This window comes from Thalassophryne amazonica, chromosome 17 (genome assembly GCF_902500255.1).
Source record: "Thalassophryne amazonica chromosome 17, fThaAma1.1, whole genome shotgun sequence".
NCBI classification, from domain to species: domain Eukaryota; kingdom Metazoa; phylum Chordata; class Actinopteri; order Batrachoidiformes; family Batrachoididae; genus Thalassophryne; species Thalassophryne amazonica.
The window spans coordinates 50,969,138-50,990,921 of NC_047119.1; the positions used below are offsets into that span (position 1 = coordinate 50,969,138).

The 21,784-nt window shown below is 43.5% G+C and overlaps 1 protein-coding gene across 1 annotated transcript in view; it reads right to left on the minus strand.

Annotated features, from left to right (window-relative positions):
• si:ch211-196i2.1 (collagen alpha-2(V) chain) overlaps positions 1-17,908 on the minus strand; it is a 184,442-nt gene extending 166,534 nt beyond the window's left edge. Inside the window, exons 1-5 of the mRNA XM_034191797.1 lie at positions 17,878-17,908; positions 17,524-17,668; positions 17,292-17,450; positions 17,018-17,210; positions 16,138-16,272 (exon numbers count right to left, since the gene is read on the minus strand). Coding sequence (XP_034047688.1) covers positions 16,138-16,272; positions 17,018-17,210; positions 17,292-17,450; positions 17,524-17,668; positions 17,878-17,908 — 663 coding nt within the window. The remainder of the gene's footprint in view (positions 1-16,137; positions 16,273-17,017; positions 17,211-17,291; positions 17,451-17,523; positions 17,669-17,877) is intronic.
• Positions 17,909-21,784: the final 3,876 nt, after the last annotated feature.

Consider the following 21,784-nt stretch of genomic DNA (forward strand, 5'->3'; position numbering starts at 1 on the left):
GCTTTTTGTGATCTGTGCATCTGAACATTGTTTTTTTTTTGTGGCTCAGTTCATTCATATATTCTCATTTTTAAATATGTTTTTAAAGATATTTGACCATTTATTTCATTTCATGATCTCATAAATTCAGCATACGACACGCACATGGTGTGAACAGGACGGTAACGGCAGAATCACACCTTTAGAGAAAGTTCAGAGAGGCAGCTTCACGTTTCCGTTTTGTTAACGTTCACTCGGGTTAAAATCCTCTCTCTGCTCCGCGCTCGCTGCGCACTGAATGTGTCGCACCTGCATTCAGGAATCTCCCTCACTCACCCCCTCCCTCGCAGTCTGCAGCCTGTTAACTCCGCGCGCGCACACACAGGCACAGACACACACACCGACAGCTCCACATTTTAGACGGCTTTTGAAGAAGACGGCACTGTTTTAATCGGCCGTCAGCCTCCTTGTTATTGTCCCGTCTTAAGACGAGAGCGAGGCTGCAGCACGTTTGACGTTTGATTCTGTCGTTTTATGCTTTGTGGATAAAATAAATAATTCACGGTAATCACGAATATGAAAAATAATCGCGAATATGAAAAATACCCACGGCACCCCTGACAATCGATCACGGCACCCTAGGGTGCCACGGCACCCCGGTTGAGAATCACTGCTCTAAGGCACATAATCAGTAAAACTGAGAAGCATAACCTAAATTTGTAGGAAAATACATTACCACATTTTGGGCAATATAATCAGTTTATGATGTCATATTACATTATAATGATGCCAAAATGACACTAATGATTAACTTTCAAATTTGGTGGTCATACGCTATATCGTTCACCAGGAATCCCAAAAAAGCCCAGTCTAGATATGGCATGCTGGTATATATTTTACCTAATGTCATCTATTTTCTTCTCAAAGTAATCTGGGCTGCAAAAGGAGAGTGACTTACAAGTGAATAAGTGTTAACACTGTGTCACACAGGAACTTTAAATTATGCTCGTCTTTCTTGATCAAATCAGCGTAATAGGCCCACTTTGTAGCCAGTAGTGCATGCTTATAGTCTAGAATAGCATTGTGCCATGCGAGGTGGAATACTTCTAGTTTTGAACTACACCATTTTCGTTCTCAACCTCTAGATTTATGCATGAGGCCACGTACGTAATCACTGAACAAAGGTAATTGTGTTCTGGGGGGGGTATGTAGGTGGAGCAATCACGTTGAGTGTTGTTGTGAGCGCTGAGTTTAAGCTGTCCACAAGACTACCTACTGAATGGTCATTTTCCTAAAGTGATGCTAAGATATCAGGCAGTCTGAATCCAAGTTAAATTGCAGTTGAAGAGTTGATGTGTTGCCGCAATGATAAATAAGGTTGTTGTTCCAGTAAACATGGCAACGAGACTGTAAACTTAATGAGTGAGTGATCTGAGACCACTAACGCAAGAGGCATGATGTCAATATTTGTGACAGCGATACCATGAATGAGGACCAAATCCAGGATATTTCCACTAATGTGTGTCAAACTCTAAATGCATTGCTGGAATTGTAATACATCTGTAATGTCCATGAATGATTTGCAGAAGGAGGTCAGAAGGCGTTTTCATATATACCAACAATCAGAATGTTATCTGCACGGGTTGCCAAATTAGAGATAAACTCACCAAATTCATCTAAGAATTCAGAATATAGGCCAGGGGGCCTACTATATACAGTGGCTTGCAAAAGTATTCAGCCCCTTGGTATTTCACGCATTTTAATTTGTTTATGGCATTTCAAATACAAGAAGTAAATCAGGCTTCTCAATATAAAAATTTCTGAAATTATCTTCCTTAGACTCAAACTGAAAGTAAAGCTCTGCAACTTGATATAAATTAATTAAAAATATAAAACCAAGATGATGGGTTGCATAGGTAATCAGCCCCTTTGGCAATAAAACTGATTATTTACAGGTATTATACCAGTTTTCTTCAGACAAGTCAGGAGATGGATACATGAACATTTCCAAGTCACTGAATATGTCTTGGACTTTATTTACATCAGTTATGAAGAAATAGAAACAGTATGGCACTCTATGGTAAATCTGCGTGGAGTAGACAGTTCTCAAAAACTGAGTGAGTGACTGTGCAAGAAGGAGAAGAGTGAGGAAAGCCACCAAGACACCCAGACACCCAGGCTTTTTTGGCTGTGATTGGAGAAATTGTGCACAGTGCATGTTTTGCATTTTGTATCCTCAGTTAAACAGCTTCATGAAGACCTGAAAGATCAGCTACAATTTGCCTGAAGGGACATATGAGATGCAAGCCTAGATTTAATGTTTTGGTGAAAGAAAACCCTCCACTAACCTGTTTAAATGACTCTCTTGAACCCAGCTGGCCTGACCCTGAACTCTGGCCTCTACTTTACAGCCAAATGAGGTCTGGCCAAATGGCCAAATGAGGTCAGTGATGAAGAACAAGGAGGCGTGAAAGTAGTCACAGATGGACAGGAGAGACAGGAGCCGATGGAGCTTCACCAATATGATTATTTCCATTTTCAGGTCAGAAAAAAAGAACTTAAACTTGCAAAGACTACAAAAGTGTCAACACAAGTCATATCTGGGAAAATGCACTGGTGCTGTGCTTCACTGCATCCACAACACCACAGTATTGCCTTGGTTCCCGCAGTGACAATCAACCAGGTCAGGTGAAACATGGCCATCTCCTTGGCCTTCTCCAGTGACTGGCGTCCTCAACACTATGGCACCTGTGTGATGAATCATGCACAAAGAAATGGGCCATATTGCCAAAATGTTGAAGCTGAAGATCTGTCACAATGGAAGTGATACTCTTCCATAAATGCACATATGAAATAAAGTCATTCCAGAGGTACCAAGGATCCTCTGAAGAGACCTGGTACCAAAGAAACCCAGTCGATGCCTCAGGTCAAAAGTGTGAGTGATATTAATGAGTGTTGCATCTTGGTGCACGTGTTGGTCAGCGTTATCCTTGATGTAGCTGATGAGAAATTAGTAGTCCGCTTACTGATGAGCTGGTCGCCAAACACTTCAAAGATCAGACGTAAAACAAAACATGACAATTTTTTGTCCCATTTAACATATGAAGAGTATGTTCAAATCAGCTGCCAATCAAATAACATACATTACTGTCAGTGCCCAGTTTTGAGTCAGTCAGTTGTTTGTGCCAAGGCGACGTTGGCCAAGCGTTTGTTTCCAGTGTGGAAGGCTCCCAGTTCTAAACCCACCCCTGCTCATTCTCCATGTAATGTGGAGTTGTGTTATGAACGGCATCCGGTGTAAAACGTGTGCCAAATCAACATGCGGATTCACCCCAGATCTGCTGTGGCTACCCAGAGTGAAACAAGGCAGAAGCCGAAGGGTCTTACTTTATCACCACTGGGCATATGTGGTGTCATAAGACAATGAAATACATCACAGTTCCCATGACCCATAGTAAAAAGAAAAAAAAAATCCAGGTGCTATAATATTAGGATCGATAAGTGAACAGCAGGAAAATGTGGTAATTATACTACATTCTAAAAAAAATGGTCCCTGTGCAACATAGATGCAATCATGGTGGTGACAAAAGCAAGAAGGGAAAAGGTTTGTAGGTTTGTGTACAATCACAACTTGGTTGTTCAAAAGCACTTAAAAGAAAAAAAACAAGAGTACATTCAGGGAGAAGTTGATACTTTTAGGCTCAGTGGAGTATTTCTTTTCACAAAGCTCATATTAAACAGACCTTTCATGAACACCAGCTTTTGCTGGAACATGAAAATTCAACTGTAATATAATAAGCAAATTTTTTCAACCCTATCTTAAAACGTTCCTCAGGCCACTGTGGACCAAAGAGTTCAGAGACGTGTCAAACTGGATGAGCGGTTTTTTTTGTTTTGTTTTGGGTTTTTTTGCTTTCCCACCACTTTCTATATTTTGTCTCAGCGTTCTGGTAGAGAGCCGCTGTTTGACATGTTTTATGAAGGAGGTCTTTGCAGAGACCGGAGTGGAAAGATGAGGTTGTCACATGGTCGGTGAACATTACGACCACAGATGGGTCGCTGTGGCTCTCTGACAGACAACGTCTCAGGGGTCCAATTTTAACAATGCTGAGACTATTTAGAAAACCCAGCACCCCCTGACAAACCGGATTCAGAGCAGCGGTTGGTGGATGATGTACAATGTTTAAAAAAATAAACAGTCCCTGACATGCAAACAAGGAAAATCTCTCAGGAGCAACAGCTGTTAGCAAGTTGCTGTCAGTTACCAACATGCAGTCAGCATGACAAGCTGCAAAAATATCTTTATGTAAAATGTGCATGTTTATTGTCACCAGCAGTGATGGGCACAGCTAACCAAAAAGCTAGCTTCGATAACCGCTAATGTGCTAACTGAAAAGTTAACTTTTAGAACAATAAACCGATAAACTAATAAAAGATTTAGTGGAAGCTACAGCTAACTTTTAGTACTGGTTCCGGTACACTATCAGCTACTGAGAAGCCAGTTTTCAGTTTAAGCACTGCCAACGCTTCTGAGTAAAATCAAAGGTGATCACCAGGTGATTTTCACAGATCTGGCAACTTGCTTCTGACAGATTGTTTGTTGCTGTGACGCCACTCTGAACTTCACACGGTTGTATACGCTTCTTTTATTTCTGCTTAGCACTCTTCTGGTTATTAATTGTATCTACTCTGAATGTTATTTAACAACAGTCCTGTTGTGAATCGCTAGCAGTTAGCATTCGCTAGCGGTTAGCATTCGCTAGCGGTTCAGTTGAATTGCTGTGAATTTTAAGTAATTATTTTACTCCTGTGTAAAATCTTAGGAGCGGCTAGCATTTTTGCTACCGGTTAGCTGTTTCGGACCCCCGTCATCATTTTTTCATTTCATTTTTTTACACTCCTGTTAGTTAATTAACTGTTTAGTGGATTTTATAGCTGCTGCTTTTTTTTACCTGTTTAATACTTCTTTTAGTTTTTCAGTGTAACTGCTGTGAATTTTAATTCATTTATTTGCGTCTGTGTGAGCCTTAGGAGTGGTTAGCTTATCCATTATTGGTTAGCTCGTGTTTGCTTGGCTACATTCTTGAATTTCTTAGTGCACAAAGTACACTACTAATTCTACTTTACATCCTTGGTAAATCCTGCGTGATGTTGGAAGATAGGGTGGCTCTCTTAGAGAGCCGTGTCCGTAAGTTAGAGCAGCTGGAATTCTGGAAAAAGTGGTGTCACTGCAGCTCGTAGACTATCTTACTGAGAGTAATCTCTTTGAGCCACTACAGTCTGCTTTTAGAAAATATCATTCCACAGAGACGGCTCTCACTAAAGTGGTGAATGTGTTATATGGCTGGGGGGGGCCTGGCTGCCGGTTTGTTTGTCTGTTTGTTTTCCTCCCAGGTGGCGTGCATTTGGGACTGAGTGGCTGTGTTGCTGAGGCTGTCAGGACCTCACCCTGATCACCTGCGACTCGTCAGGACTCACAGCTGAGGTGCATCTGGATGGATTGGAGCATGTTGGCATTTAAGACTGGAGTGCACAGTGTGTATTTGCCAGAGACTCGACCTTGTGACCAGACGGGTGAGATCGTCGTCTTGGGAGCCATCTCATCAGCAGCGGACGCTGAGAATGTCCAGGTTTGATGCACGGTCTGTGAAAGAGGAGGGGGTGAGGTCTCACGCTCGTCAGCACACTTCCTGAGGTACGTTGGATTTTGTGACTAACAGTTATACAGTCAGTAAATGTGGTGTCCCTCACACCTTATTGTATTGAGCTGTATGTTAGTCATGTATCAGCTTCCACTGCGGTGGAGTTTTGTGAACGGGATGTTCCATGCCTGCAGGTTGGGAAGCTGATCAGTAATCAAGCCAGGAAGTGTTTGCTGTTTGTACACCTTTAAGTGTTCTGTGTGTAGAGTGTGGACTCACATAATGGTTCCTTCTTTCACAGACTCGGTTGTTGCGGCCACCTGGGGGGTGTCGGCGGGGTCCTTGGGTCCGAAACAGCTTCTGGCTCCGGACCGTTAGCGCTGCTGGGAGCGCACCACGCCAGACCGCACCTTTTTGTATTATCACTGTTATGTATTAAATTCAGTTAGCCTTTGTACCGTGCTCTGCTTATTTCATACTGGGTCCTTCAAACGCTGGTCGGTTCTCCGAGCTGCGTCCGACACATAACAGAATGATCTTCTGCTTACAATGGATTCGGACACCACTACGGTTCTGTTGCTGTTAGATCTCAGTGCTGCATTTGATACAGTGGATCATCATATTCTACTTGATAGGCTGGAAAATCATTTTGGGATTACTGGGAGTGCCCTTGCATGGCTGACGTCATACTTGACCAGTCGTTCTCACTGTGTTTTGTACAGTAACTACCTCTAACCTTAGTGACATGAAATTTGGGGTTCCACAGGGGGTCTGTCTTAGGCCCCCTGCTTTTCTCCCTTTATATAGCACCTCTTGGGCACATATTGTGGCGTTTTGATATTACCTTTCACTGCTATGCAGATGATACTCAGTTATACATGCCAATAACTGCTGGTAATCTCGTTCACATAAAATCCTTAGAAGATTGCCTTGCAGCAGTGAGAAGTTGGATGTCTAGAAACTTCCTACTTTTAAACTCTGATAAGACTGAAATGATGGTTCTTGGTCCAGTGAGACATCGGCATCAATTTGACCAGTTAACACTCAGCCTCGGCTCGTGTGTCATACATCACACTGACAAAGTGAGGAACCTTGGGGTAATTTTTGATCCTTCGTTGTAATTGGCCTCCACATTAGAAATATTACTAGGACTGCTTTCTTCCACCTGCGAAATATAGCGAAGATTCGTCCCATCCTGTCTATGGCTGATGCCGAGACCCTGATCCATGCATTTATCTCTTCTAGATTGGACTACTGCAATGTTCTATTTTCTGGTTTACCGCAGTCTAGCATTAGGGGTCTCCAATTGGTTCAAAATGCTGCAGCCAGACTTTTGGCATGAAGTAGAAAGTTCGACCACATTACACCCATTTTGGCATCCCTTCACTGGCTTCCTGTCCCAGTGAGATCAGATTTTAAGGTTCTGCTACTAACCTATAAAATTATTCATGGACTGGCACCTCCCTACCTAGTTGACCTAATTAAGCCTTACGTACCGGCCCGGGCTTTACATTCTCAGGGTATAGGACTACTTTGAGTCCCTAAGGTGAATAAGAAGTCTGCGGGTCACAGAGCTTTCTCTTATCGTGCCCCTGTTCTGTGGAATGATCTCCCTGCGTCAACAAAACAGTCAGATTCTGTGGAGACTTTCAAGTCCAGACTTAAGACGCACTTATTTTCCCTTTCATATGGCTAGCATACTGGTACAGTTTTGTTTTACGCTTTTTACTCTTTTAATTCATTTATTAGTAATTGGAGTGGGCCGCAGCCTCAATTTTACCTAAATTCTGGGTCTTTAAGTGAAGTTTAGGGCTAGTGGCCGGCGATCACCTTAGTATTTCTCTGTTTTCTTGTTGTTTAATGCTGGCAAATTATACAGAATTTTTTGTCGTTCTGATGCCTGATTCTGTTTTTTTTTCTCTCTGTTTAAGGTGCAGCTCCATCCAGAGATGGGAGTTGTAGTCGTGTTGGTGATCCTCCTGTCCTGTGCGTCAATAGCATTTCTTGTATATTCGTCCGTGAATTGTTCTGTCAGTTGTTCTGTAATTTATGTTTGTAGCATTACCCAAGCAGAGGGTCACCCCTTTGAGTCTGGTCTGCTTGAGGTTTCTTCCTCAGAGGGAGTTTTTCCTTACCACTGTTGCTCTGGGGTTGGTAAGGTTAGACCTTACCTGTGTGAAGCGCTTTGAGGCAACTCTGTTGTGATTTGGCGCTATATAAATGAAAATAAATTGAAATTGAATTGAAATTGAAATCCAACACAAACAATGAGTCACAGCTTCTGTCTTTGTGCGCCCTGTCCAGTGCTGTAAGGAAGAGTCATTTACATACAGTGCACCTGACGTATGGCAAAAGCATAAACAGAAAAGCAGGTCTGACTTATGGTTTGATTTAAAAAACCAAACTAATTCCGGATGGTTTATTGATATTAACATTAAGTCTGTCATTTTTACAAAGTGAAAATATCAGAAATATCTTTTGGTTTTAAAGTAATGCACTAATTCCGAAACTTTGAGCATTAAAACTCACAGATGCCAAAAGGCATTATGGGAAAATCAGCCTCCTCATCAATGGTTGGTTGATTTATTTGTAACAAAAAAAACAAACACACAAGTTACTGTAACGTGTGCTGGTTTTTACAAATAAATGTGTATTTGTAAATATGTACTTTTTTAATTTGTAAAAAAAAGGCATTTGCAAAACAGAAAATTGTGTTTAAGTGTGATACAGTGCACCGAACGGTGACCGCATTACAGTTGGATGAAATTTACACTCCCATCCAGTAGATGGCAGTGTTCTATGGATTTTGGGTCAAAATCCATAGAACACACAAGTTACAGCAACTTGTATGTTGGTTTTTAAAAATAAACCAACCAACCAGTGATGAGGAGGCTGATTTTCCCATAATGCATTTTGGCATCTGTGAGTTTTAATGCTCAAACTTTCATGAGAATCATCATGACAGAATTGGTGCTTGTACCATCAAATGGACACTTTTTCCTTTATCTGCTCCACTAACCTGACAGATTTTCCGCACAGTACCGTACAGTTTGTATTCCTCAATAACTGACGTAAATGAAGCTCAACACATATCCAATGACCTGGAAATGTTCATGTGTTCATCTCCTGACTTGTCTCAAGAAAACTGGATGCAAACGTATTGATTTAATCCTTAGATTTACAATAAATTACACCTGTCCCAACTTTTTTTTTGGAATGTGTTGGAAGCTTTGCAGGAATGGATGTAGATTAAACAAAATGAAGTTGACCACATGAAATATGAAATATTTTGTGTCCATGCTGCCTGAAATGAAACAGAAGTAAATGTAACAATCATTTTCTGATTTGGGGTTGCAGAACCAAGCAAAAAAACAAAACAAAACAAAACAAAGGCATGAAGATGTTAGTGCACAGACAGAAACATAGTGAGAAGACATGGATTCAGTAAAACTGAGGATGAAGAGAAACAGATGGACCCGGAAAGATAATTACATCCAGTCTGTAGAAGGCAAAACAGCACAGAGGTCTCTGTGTACCGCATCATCAGAAAGGCATCCCGATGCCATCCTGAAGGACAGACTTTGTGCCTGGTTGGGCCGGCAGTAGACGGAGCGTGGCACGGCACACGGCATACTCTGATGCATTTCAAATTCTGCAGTGCGATGGTGATTTTGGCTGCACCCGTCTGTGTACTGTTAAGGAGAAGCAGATCCGCTATGATTCCTTGAGTCAGTTTGCATCGACATGAAAATGTAAATTAAAGCCAGCTTTGTTGTTCCTTGGAATCCAGGCATAGCGTGCTGGCCAGTGTTCTCATTTTAGGCATGCGCTGATGCCAGAAACATGTTTTATTCACCAAGTGCCAGAGAAACAACTGTATGCATTTTAAGAACTCTATTTTGTTTAGTCTGAGATGATGTAGGACCCAAGTAGGAATTACAGAGACCCAGTGTTTTATGAAGAAGAGGCACTCGGAGAGTGAACCACCTGCATCCGACAGCTTTAACGTGCAACTTTATTCCATTTTGTGCTCCACTAACACACAGCCCTTCCATGTTGAATCTATTTTGACTCCACTGTGTTTGAGTTAAACAGCCCTGACCGAGTTTATCCTTTCAAGGTCACCCAAATTCAAAGGCCATGTGACCAATAGCAAGGTGATATGACTTCATATTAATGTTCAGTAGTAACCACAGGCGAATGTTTAACCATTCCCTCAAACTAGCCATTCCTAATATCATGATCCTTGAGCTAGCCGGATTCTAGCCACATTTGAGCCGGATTAGGTCCAAATCCCGCTCAAGCCGGAGAGGTTTATTTCCGAAGCTGAACGTTGCAAATCAGATTTACAGTAAGATGGATTGTTTTCTATCAGATTTGAGCAAGATCTAAGCGCAAATGTGGCTAGAAGCCGGACAGCTTGGGGATCATGACGTCAAACTTCCTCCCTGCATCCATGTGCCCACAGTGTCCTCTCCGCTGTGGCAGCACTCAGCGCGGCTGCAACCGTGAGGACAGCAAGCAACCTTCTTTCACTGCGGCACCTTATCACCAAGAAAATCTAACTGGTACGCTCTGACGACCAAATCCACACTTATGCACGTCTTGAACTGGATTGAAAAACAGGTCTGAAGGCTATGTGGCTAGAAAGCAATCTGGACTGAATCCAGCTCAAGTCAGTTTACTAATTCCAGTCTGAATGGGGGATAATGAAATAAAAGTCGTGGGTTTACCAATCAGTGGAGGGGCTGGTTGGAGCCTCAGCTGCCTGAGGTTCTATAACACAGATGTAATTAATGACAGATCAACAGGAATCAAAGACTAAACACTCTGATGAAAGACAATAAAGACTGTGAAACCACTTGTAAAAGAAGTTAAAGCAGAACCCTCTGGGGTGGGGGGGGGGGCAAATGAATAGGAGGGAAAAAAAATTGGAATCTTTTTGGTTTGTAGTGGCAGATGATTAATGATAAACACTCAAATATATACAGACGACACGACTGTTTCTATCCATCTGCTGCTGTGACTGAAGAAAGGGAAGTCATCACAATGTCTCAGTGCTCCTCCAGGATCAGCTGGATGGGATCCTGGGAAAGGAACACCCTTTATCATCACATGTGGGTCTTTATTTCCAGGAGACTCCAAATGATCTGGCAGTTTAAAATGTCTTAAAGTGACACTGTATCAGACAAATCCCGTTTCTAGAAATTTCTAAAGCGCATCTTACAGTTTTGTGAAATCCCGTTTCAGCAATTTTCTAAGGTGCATCTTACAGTTTTGTGAAGTTATCTGGAATATCGCACTCCAGAGTAAGTTGATCAATGTTTGCCTGTTTATTTGTCCGTTATCATACTCATCAAGGGTATTTTGAAGGCCAACCTCCAATTTGCCCTTATAATGTTCCTTTTAACAAGTAAATTTAGGCTTAAGGTTAAAACTTTGATTTTTACTTCAATTTGGACAGGTTTTGCACACATATAGAGGTGGGTTCCAGAACTGCTCAGGCAAGGCCAAAGTTGTCAAAGCTCCTTCAGTGAGGTCATATCTGTCTGCTCATTTGTTGGTTGACTTTTCCCAACTCTTTGGAGCATTTCAAGTTGTTATGCAGATGAAGGCGAACCTCGGATCCAACCTTAAAGGCTTTGGTAAAGGTCAAGGTGATTGGGCTCAAAGTCAAAGAATTTTGTTTTGAACCACATTTTTACCAAAGTTGGCACACCCAAGCAGGTGAATACCAGAAATGCCATAGCAAGGTCAGCTAACGATTAATCATTTGGGTCAAGATCAGATCTGAATTGTGAATTGTGTCGTTTACCAAGAAATGCCATCCTAAACCAGGTGACCACATCCGGACCGGTCTGCCACAGTCGTTAGCATCTTCAAACCAACGGGTATTACTGCCTACTGAACAAAAATGACTAAACTGTAGAAGATGATCCAGACTGATGGGAATAGATACAGTACGTGTTTCCATAGGTTACATACTAATCAGCTGATCATCTGCCCACAAGCAGCTGAATCAAATTCTAAAAGACATAACTAAGGAGCTACAGAACACCTCAACCAGTGTTAAGGTTAGTGTAACATTTTTAAATCTACTGTCCTTACATACGTTGGCTGCCACACTATACTACTTACAGTTCCACTAAAGCGTAAGAAGGGGCCTTTCTTGGGATTCTACAGCAACTCATCCAGGTAATTTGAGGATAGGCGTGTGTCCAGTGTGGAAACAATGAGAGACAGCATGAAACAACCAAACACTGGGGTATTAAACACCTCAGAGTGCATTAAAACCACAGGAATCAGTCTGGGATCATCTTAGATCACACTTCACAGTACTTCATTTAACAGGTTTTGGGGAAAAAAAAGTTTTTCCTCAAATGAAAATTAAAAGTACAGTTTGTACAAACAACAAGAAAAGCCCACTATTTACAGTTTTCACAAGTGCAGACTGTGCTCTTAGTCAACTATCACTGTTACAAATTTCCATATTATAGGAAAAGGGTTTGAGTGGATTTGGGGGCATTTTACCTTCAAATCACTCAATATTTCTTTCTGTTAGTAATGAACATTAACCTTTTTGAGCCTTCGTGAAGGCTGCAACCTTCACCAAAGTAGTTTTAAGTACACAAACATCACATTATTCTATTATTATAAAAAAGAAAAGTGAAACCTATATAAAAATAATTATAAAATGTAAATGCATTTTAAACATTTTAAACTTTTTAAGTAGTTATTTTATTAACACAGACAATAATAAAAAGTTGGACAACGCAGCAGCTCCACAAAATTGAAACTAAAATATGTTCATAGTGTATCAGTCATTTAATCCAATCATGAGCTAAAATAAAAAAGTACAAATTCAATAAATGTCTCAGAGATTTCACGTGTTCTTCTACGTTAGCGATCTCAAAGTCAAAGGACTGCATGGCCATTCGGTAGACTCCTCCAATGACAGCTGCTCCAACAATCATGACTCAGAGTCAAAAGTAGTTGTCGCGGGAGCAGTTTTACGATGGATCGTGTCATCTTCATAAAGTATAAACATACAGTACCTGAAAACGTGACCTCTGTAGTTGGAAATGTGTGCGAAAGCTGTGATACATGTACTTTCTTACTGGAGTTATTCAGCTGTGAAACATTTTAAGATAGCAGCTGGACTATGGTGTTTATTGGATGTTCACCTGCAGCATAAAAAGCTTGCTCACTTATAATTGTAAAAAACAGGCTCCACCCAATTTGGCATATTATTGCAAGAAGCATTTGGTGTGTACCATAGGGACTACTAAATTAAAAAAACTAACCAAGATGCACAAATAAACATGCATGGGACATACTGGATGTTATTTGAAACATATGAACATGAACCGCTGACCCACAATGTTAGAAATGCTACAACAAACAGTCTGCAACTGCATTTTTTAAATCAGCTTCTTAGTGCATTGTTGAGTACTTTTATTTTTGGTGTTTATTATTTTAATCACTGCAGTTTATTTTGTTTAGTGTGTTAATTCCTACAAAACATCTATATAAATGATTAATAATAATAATGATGAAGATTTAGAACATCAACAACAACCACATGATTTTTTTAGCATATAATTTGCATAATGCATAATTGCATAATTTTTTAGTATATAATTTGTCCGTCAGAAAAATAAGGTAATTACATTGTAATTAATGATACATGAAAATGATGCTGTAGGCCCTCTTTACGGACTTGCAGTCTTATAAATTGTTTTGTGCTGCCCTCTTGGCCAGGTCACTCTTGAAAAAGAGGTTTTAAATCTCAATGGGTTTTTTACCTGGTTAAATAAAGGACATTGATTGATTGATACAGTAACCCATTCTAAGAGGCAACAATCTGAGAAGACAGATTTCAGAAACAGAATCACATTTATGATCAAACTGGTTTTCACGTACAAAGACTTTGATTTGGTCTCATGGTGTGTCAATACCATAAAGAAAGTGCAACATAACTTAATAAATACACTTCAGTAAGACTCACTGTGCAAGAAATGCAGTGAATAAACTAATGCATCATAATAAACTAGCGTATCGTTTATGGGGATCCAATGGCTCTAGACTGGGTAGTATTTCTAAAAAAGGTAGCTGACATTTATGCAGTTTCTTTAATGATTTGGAATGGCGTGTGAGTCCAGAATGTAATTATCAACGTCCACTGCTCACTGTTACGCAATATCTGTAATTTCTCCAAAAATATTTGTCCTATCAATGTTCTGTTGTAGCAACGATGCCATCTGTTGCTAGCAGAGTGTTAGTAAGCTCATTCTTGATCCAAAATACATAAGCATACCAAACGGCAAATGTCAGCTCTCCCCAGTTTCTCTGTGTTCCAAGGTAGGTATATACGAGGGCTGTCCGTAAAGTATAGGTCCTTTTTATTTTTTTCAAAAACTATATGGATTTCATTCATATGTTTTTACGTCAGACATGCTTGAACCCTCGTGCGCATGCGTGAGTTTTTCCACGCCTGTCGGTGACGTCATTCGCCTGTGAGCACTCCTTGTGGGAGGAGTCGTCCAGCCCCTCGTCGGAATTCCTTTGTCTGAGAAGTTGCTGAGAGACTGGCGATTTGTTTGATCAAAATTTTTTCTAAACCTGTGAGACACATCGAAGTGGACATGGTTCGAAAAATTAAGCTGGTTTTCAGTGAAAATTTTAACAGCTGATGAGAGATTTTGAGGTGATTCTGTCGCTTTAAGGACTTTTCACGGTGCGAGACGTCGTGCAGCGCTCTCAGGCAGCGTCATCAGCCTGTTTCAAGCTTAAAACCTCCACATTTCAGGCTCTATTGATCCAGGACGTCGTGAGAGAACAGAGACGTTTCAGAAGAAGTCGGTTTCAGCATTTTATCCGGATATTCCACTGTTAAAGGAGATTTTTTTAATGAAAGACGTGCGGACGGGTCCGCGCGTCGGGACGCAGCCGACGCGGCGCGGCGGCACAGGAAAAACACCTCGGTGTTGATAACCATTTGTTAAAATCCAGTTGGCTTTTGAAGGCTTTCAGTGGAGTGAGTATATGAGAAATTGTTTATCAGCTGGAGATGTTCCAACTTGTCCTCAAGGCTTCCAACAGAGGTGTTTTTCCTGTGACGGAGCATCGCGGCAGCTGCGAGCCGACGCTGCAATCCGCCCGCACGTCTTTCATTAAAAAAATCTCCTTTAACAGTGGAATATCCGGATAAAATGCTGAAACCGACTTCTTCTGAAACTTCTCTGTTCTCTCACGACGTCCTGGATCAACAGAGCCTGAAATGTGGAGGTTTTAAGCTTGAAACAGGCTGATGACGCTGCCTGAGAGCGCTGCGCGACGTCTCGCACCGTGAAAAGTCCTTAAAGCGACAGAATCACCTCAAAATCTCTCATCAGCTGTTAAAATTTTCACTGAAAACCAGCTTAATTTTTCGAACCATGTCCACTTCGATGTGTCTCACAGGTTTAGAAAAAATTTTGATCAAACAAAGCGCCAGTCTCTCAGCAACTTCTCAGACAAAGGAATTCCGACGAGGGGCTGGACGACTCCTCCCACAAGGAGTGCTCACAGGCGAATGACGTCACCGACAGGCGTGGAAAAACTCACGCATGCGCACGAGGGTTCAAGCATGTCTGACGTAAAAACATATGAATGAAATCCATATAGTTTTTGAAAAAAATAAAAAGGACCTATACTTTACGGACAGACCTCGTACACACACACACACACACAGGTCACTTCTCTTTTAATATATAGATGATTTGCCAGCCCCTGCTGGAATGGCGTGTGAGTTCAGAGCAAAATGATCAGCATCCATTCTTCACGGTTTTATGTAGTATCTGTAATTTCTCCAAAAATATTAGTTCGATCAATGTTCTGTTTTGGCGGCGTTCATCCTTGACCCAAAATACATAAGCATACCAAATGGCAAATGTTAGCTGTCCCCAGTTTCCACACACACACACACACACACATACACACGCACACACACACACACACACACACACACACACAGGCCAGTTGGCTTTTAATATATAGATGGCAAGTCATAAATTGGAGTTGGATAATATGAGGAGTGTTTATAAGTGTTTATAAGAGGAGTGTTAAGTCCTTATAAGAGGAGTGTTAGTAAGTGCTTATAAGAGGAGTGTTTATAAGAGGAGTGTTAATAAGTGCTTATAAGAGGAGTGTTTATAAGAGGAGTGTTAATAAGTGCTTATAAGAGGAGTGTTAAGTGCTTATAAGAGGAGTGTTAGCAAGTTCTTATAAGAGTAGTGTTAATAAGTGCTTATAAGAGGAGTGTTAATAAGTGCTTATAAGAGGAGTGTTAGCAAGTGCTTATAAGAGTAGTGTTAATAAGTGCTTATAAGAGTGTTAGTAAGTGCTTATAAGAGTAGTGTTAATAAGTGCTTATAAGAGTGTTAGTAAGTGCTTATAAGAGGAGTGTTTATAAGTTATTGTGTGTCACTGCTTTGTGTCACAGTCACATTTCTTATTTGTGTCGATTTTTCTTCACCTCTAAGACGTTACTGGTGCGTGGTGAGCGCGGTGGCTTAGTGGAGATGTCGCCACACCAGGGTGGATGGCGGCTACAGTGATGCCGTGCAGCCCCGGGGTAACCCATTAGAAAGGTCATCTGTCTAATATGGCCCTGTGCAGACAGAAGAATCCAGTGAAATGACAAACTTGACAACAGGAGTGACAATGACATGGATTTGGCCTCTGTATTTTGCAACAACAAGATTTTACACAGAAGGAAGCGGATTTACATATAGTCACAGAGCAGGGGCGGATCTAGCTTCAGGTGAAAGGGGGAGGGTTGTGACTTGGTTGGGTGTACTGAAGACATGCTTTTCTTAGGTGGGTCCAGAGACATGCCCACCAACCCCAAACATCTTAAAAGTCTAAAGCCCTTTACTGCATTTTAAAGGAAACTCGGTTAAATACTGTTGAAGTTAAGTTAAATGGTGACTATCAATTTTAATACAGAACTTTTATTTTAAAACACCACAAATGTAATTCTGCATGCAGCAGCATTCATCAAAACAGCCTTTATGCAAGTAAGACCTTTCCCATATGCTTGCACCCCCCCCCCACCGATCTGCCACTGCAAAGGACAATACGAATAAGACATAAGAAAGGGAAGGAGAGAAACATAGCAAAGGTCAAGGAGCCTGAGGATCAATCAGTGCAAGCAGCATCCTGCAGTATGTGATCAGAGAATTCCTGCAATGGATCTCAAAGGACATCCAGATTTAGTGGATTCAGACTACAGGCACATATGTATTGGGCAGGGTTGCTGTCTGACTCATCAACACTGGTTTGTTAAGCTTACAGACAAAGGTTGTTTTAACTTTCCCTTGGTTTACCCTGGAATCAGGATGGAAGTCACTTACTTCAAATGGCGTCTCAAAGGCCTCAATGATCCCTCCAGCTATAAAAAGCCCGTCAGTCTTAATCCCCATGTCGCAGTGCACCCAGTCCACACTTTCCACCAGAGAACAGTCCACATAGAGCGCCAGCGTCTTGGCAGACACACTGACTGAAACATGGTGCCACTGCCCGTCAGTCAGAGCGCCGACTGGAAACCTGAGAGAGCCACATGGGTTGTTTTGTAGTCACGTCTCTTTAGTGTTCACTTCATTTGACTGAAAACACGTTAAGTCTTACTCGTAATGCCGTTGCTGTGTGCCTATGAAGACGATGGCGGAGGCGCTGATCCTCAGCTGCAGCAGGATGTGACTGTTGGGGCTCAGCATGGTGAAGACGCTGCGCTCGTCTGAGTGTGGACTTCGGAGCTGTACCAGCAGACTGAACTCATCTGCAAACCTAAACACTACAACCACTTAGATTCGATGCACAGAAGCCTCATGATACAACACCACTTGTAACTAAAACTCACCCATCAGCAAAGAGCCGTCCCAGAGGGAGGGCCAGCGTGGAGTACTGACCCATCTGCAGGACTGGACACCTTCTGCTGTCCAGAGTCATGGAGGCATTGCTGCTGGTGGACACCTGAAAGGAGAGCTGCTCCAGAACGTTAACTTCTGCAGGAAGAGAAAAAGGAATCCATTTGACAAAACTAGCTACAGGAACATAATTTTGCTTCATTTATAAACAACTAGCAGGTTATCCAGGCGACACCCAGGTCTGAGATCTCTAAAACAAGTGTGACCGTTTCTCCTCTGTCAATCAGTTGCAAAGTTTCTATTAATATACTCAAGTCCATAAGTATTTGGGCATTTCATCAACTCACTCTGCTTATTGGGTTTATGGTTGTTAGGCATCCAATGCTTTACCTGTCTTTGCTTAAAGCCATCACTGGCATCAAAGACAGAACTGAGTTACATTAAAACCATCTTTGATCTTTCTTGCTCAACTTTGATGTTGACTGATCAACACTTTCATCTAGTTAATATTAAGAACTGATTTTTGCTAAGTGTTTGGACTTTTCACACAGACAAGACAGGAAGGAAGCGAGCATGGAAGGAGGTGTGTGTGTGTAGGTTACTGTTGCTAAGCAACAGGCCAGTCATAGGCAAACACAGACATACTCACATACATCTGACTTTTATATACAAGATTTAGAATGGCATGTTTACATTCACAACACATTTTGAATTAATAGAAAGTCATTTTTTTCAGATTTTAATCTTTGTTCTGCAGTTTGCCTCATTTTTGGAAGAAGCCTTGACTGGTGCATATGGGGGTTTCCCTCGTCGTTTATTTCTTATTATCTGTTGGAATGGTTTGTGTAAACAAAGGAATTCATGCTCATTAAATCAGGCACTTCAGACTGGAGCCAACAATCCAACTAATCAGGATCTCCATCTAGAGCCCATCCTAAAGAAATTTCAGCTGGCCAATTCATGTCAAACATTTTATTATACGAGGTCTGTTAGAAAAGTAACGGACCTTTTTATTTTTTTCAAAAACTATATGGATTTGATTCATATTGTTGTGTGGGCCGCTGAAGAGGAGGTACTGCTGGCCCACCACCACCAGATGGCGCCCTGCTTGAAGTGCGGGCTTCAAGCAGGAGAGGGCGTCATAGCAACCGGGAGTGACAGCTGTCACTCGTCATCAGCACCAGCTGTCACTCATCACACATCACCATAAAGGCCGGACTGCCACTTCACTTCCCCGCCGAGAAATCAGTTACCAGAAGAGGTAATTTCTCTGCTGAACTTAACACTGACTTATAGTCTGACCTTCTTTGCAGCCGTTTTCCTGTGGTGTTGCCTTATCTGTGGGATTGGCATTTGGTCTGATCAACGACGGCTTCGCTTCACACCCCAACCAGATAAGTGGTTAGACAGGAGCTGCACGAGTGTGTGATTGGAGGTGGAGGTGCTCCCTCCCAAAGGAACACAGACTGTGGAATTACTGAGTGTGCGAACTCACACTCATCTATACTGTTTCTGTTCTCTGCCAGCAGTACCAGGTCTGACAGCTGGAGACAGTGGCCACCTGGGGATCCAGGACTTGGCGGCTCCGGTGTTTTTCAGGTACGTTGGCGGTGAAGGCCGTGTGGGATCCGGCTCGGTTCTGGACAGACGTCTCCTATCCTCAACCCTACCCACACGTCACTCAACATATAATTGTCTGTACTACCAAAACTGTATTTGTCTGTATTCCGTTGTGCACTTCACAACATTAAATTGTTACTGTTTGGCTTATCCATTGCCCGCTCATTTTACGCCCCCTGTTGTGGGTCCGTGTTCCTACAATTTCACAACAGGATTTCTCGGCTGGTCCGTGGGGAGTGTTTTCTCTGCAGCTCAAAAGAGCACACACAGAAAAAATGCCCCAAACGGTCAATACAGCAGCACTCGTCCTTAGAGACTGGGCTAAGGGTGGGTCACAATACCCACGCGGGGAGACCCCGAAAATCTGCACGCATCCCAGTCACGATCCCCTTCACGCCCCAGCACTGGTGGACACGGGGTTGGAAGGGAATCTGCTGGATAGCAGATGGGCAAAGGAGGTTGGGCTCCCTCTAGTGGCCTTGCCGTCACCATTGTCGGTGCGGGCACTAGATGGCACCCTTCTTCCACTAATCACACACCAGACACAGCCAGTGACATTGGTTGCATCTGGAAATCACAGGGAGGAGATTGTGTTTTATGTAACACCTTCTACCTCCCGAGTGATTTTGGGTTTTCCATGGGTGTTAAAACACAATCCCTGGATTGATTGGCCGTCTGGGGTTGTGGTTCAGTGGAGCGAAACCTGCCACCGGGAGTGTTTAGGATCCTCGGTTCCACCCGGTGTGACAGCTAAGGAGGAGGTTTTAGTCCCCCCCAATCTGGCGGCAGTGCCAGCCGAGTACCATGACCTTGCTGACTTCAGCAAGGATCTGGCACTCACGCTGCCAATGCACCGTCCGTACGATTGTGCCATTGATTTGATCCCGGGCACTGAGTACCCGTCCAGCAGGCTGTACAACCTCTCACGTCCGGAACGTGAATCAATGGAGACCTACATCCGGGACTCGTTAGCTGCCGGGTTGATCCGGAACTCCACCTCCCCGATGGGTGCTGGTTTCTTTTTTGTGGGCAAGAAGGACGGCGGACTCCGTCCATGCATTGATTACAGAGGGCTGAATGAGATCACGGAGAACTATGAGAACTATGACGTCGGCAATCGGGAACTTCTAGCAGTGAAAGAGGCTCTGGAGGAGTGGAGACACCTGTTGGAGGGAGCATCGGTACCATTTACGGTTTTCACGGACCATCGGAACCTGGAGTACATTCGGACCGCCAGGCGTCTGAACCCCAGGCAAGCCCGCTGGTCACTGTTCTTCGGGCGTTTTGACTTTCGGATCACCTACCGCCCCGGGACGAAGAACCAATGATCTGACACCCTGTCCCGGGTGCACGAAGAGGAGGTCAAGACCGAGCTGTCAGACCCTACGGAAACCATCATCCCCGAGTCCACTGTCGTGGCCACCCTCACCTGGGACGTTGAGAAGACCGTCCGGGAGGCCCTGACACGGAGCCCGGACCCGGGGACAGGTCCGAAGGACAAGCTGTATGTCCCACCAGAGGCCAGGGCTGCGGTCCTAGACTTCTGTCATGGTTCCAAGCTCTCCTGTCATCCAGGGGTGCGAAGGACCATGGCAGTGGTCCGGCAGCGCTTCTGGTGGGCGTCTATGGAAGCCGACGTCCGGGAGTATGTCCAGGCCTGCACCACCTGCGCCAGGGGCAAAGCCGACCACCACAAGGCCCAAGGCCTCCTCCAGCCTCTGCCCTCATGTGTCACGCATCAAACCTCATGACGTTTCACCCCTCTGTACCCCCAGATCGGCGCCGCCTCCTACCCGGATCATCGACGGGGAGCCGGCTTGGACCGTGCGCCGGCTCCTGGACGTCCGTCGGAAGGGCCGGGGGTTCCACTATTTGGTGGACTGGGAGGGGTATGGACCTGAAGAATGCTCCTGGGTGAAGAGGAGCTTCATCCTGGACCCGGCCCTCCTGGCCAACTTCTACCGGCGTCACCCGGACAAGCCTGGTCGGGCGCCAGGAGGCGCCCGTTGAGGGCGGGTCCTGTTGTGTGGGCCGCTGAAGAGGAGGTACTGCTGGCCCACCACCACCAGATGGTGCCCTGCTTGAAGTGCGGTCTTCAAGCACGAGAGGGCGTCATAGCAACCAGGAGTGACAGCTGTCACTCGTCATCAGCATCAGCTGTCACTCATCACACATCACCATCACCATAAAGGCCGGACTGCCACTCCACCTCCCCGCCGAGAAATCAGTTACCAGAAGAGGTAATTTCTCTGCTGAACTTAACACTGACTTATAGTCTGAACTTCTTTGCAGCCGTTTTCCTGTGGTGTTGCCTTATCTGTGGGATTGGCTTTGGTGTGATCAGCGACGGCTTCGCTTCACACCCCAACCAGATAAGTGGTTAGACAGGAGCTGCACGAGTGTTTGATTGGAGGTAGAGGTGCTCCCTCCAAAAGGAACACAGACTGTGGAATTACTGAGTGTGCGAACTCACACTCATCTATACTGTTTCTGTTCTCTGCCAGCAGTACCAGGTCTGACAGCTGGAGACGGTGGCCACCTGGGGATCCAGGACTTGGCGGTGTTCTTCAGGTCCGTTGGCGGTGAAGGCCGTGTGGGATCCGGCTCGGTTCTGGACGGACGTCTCCTATCCTC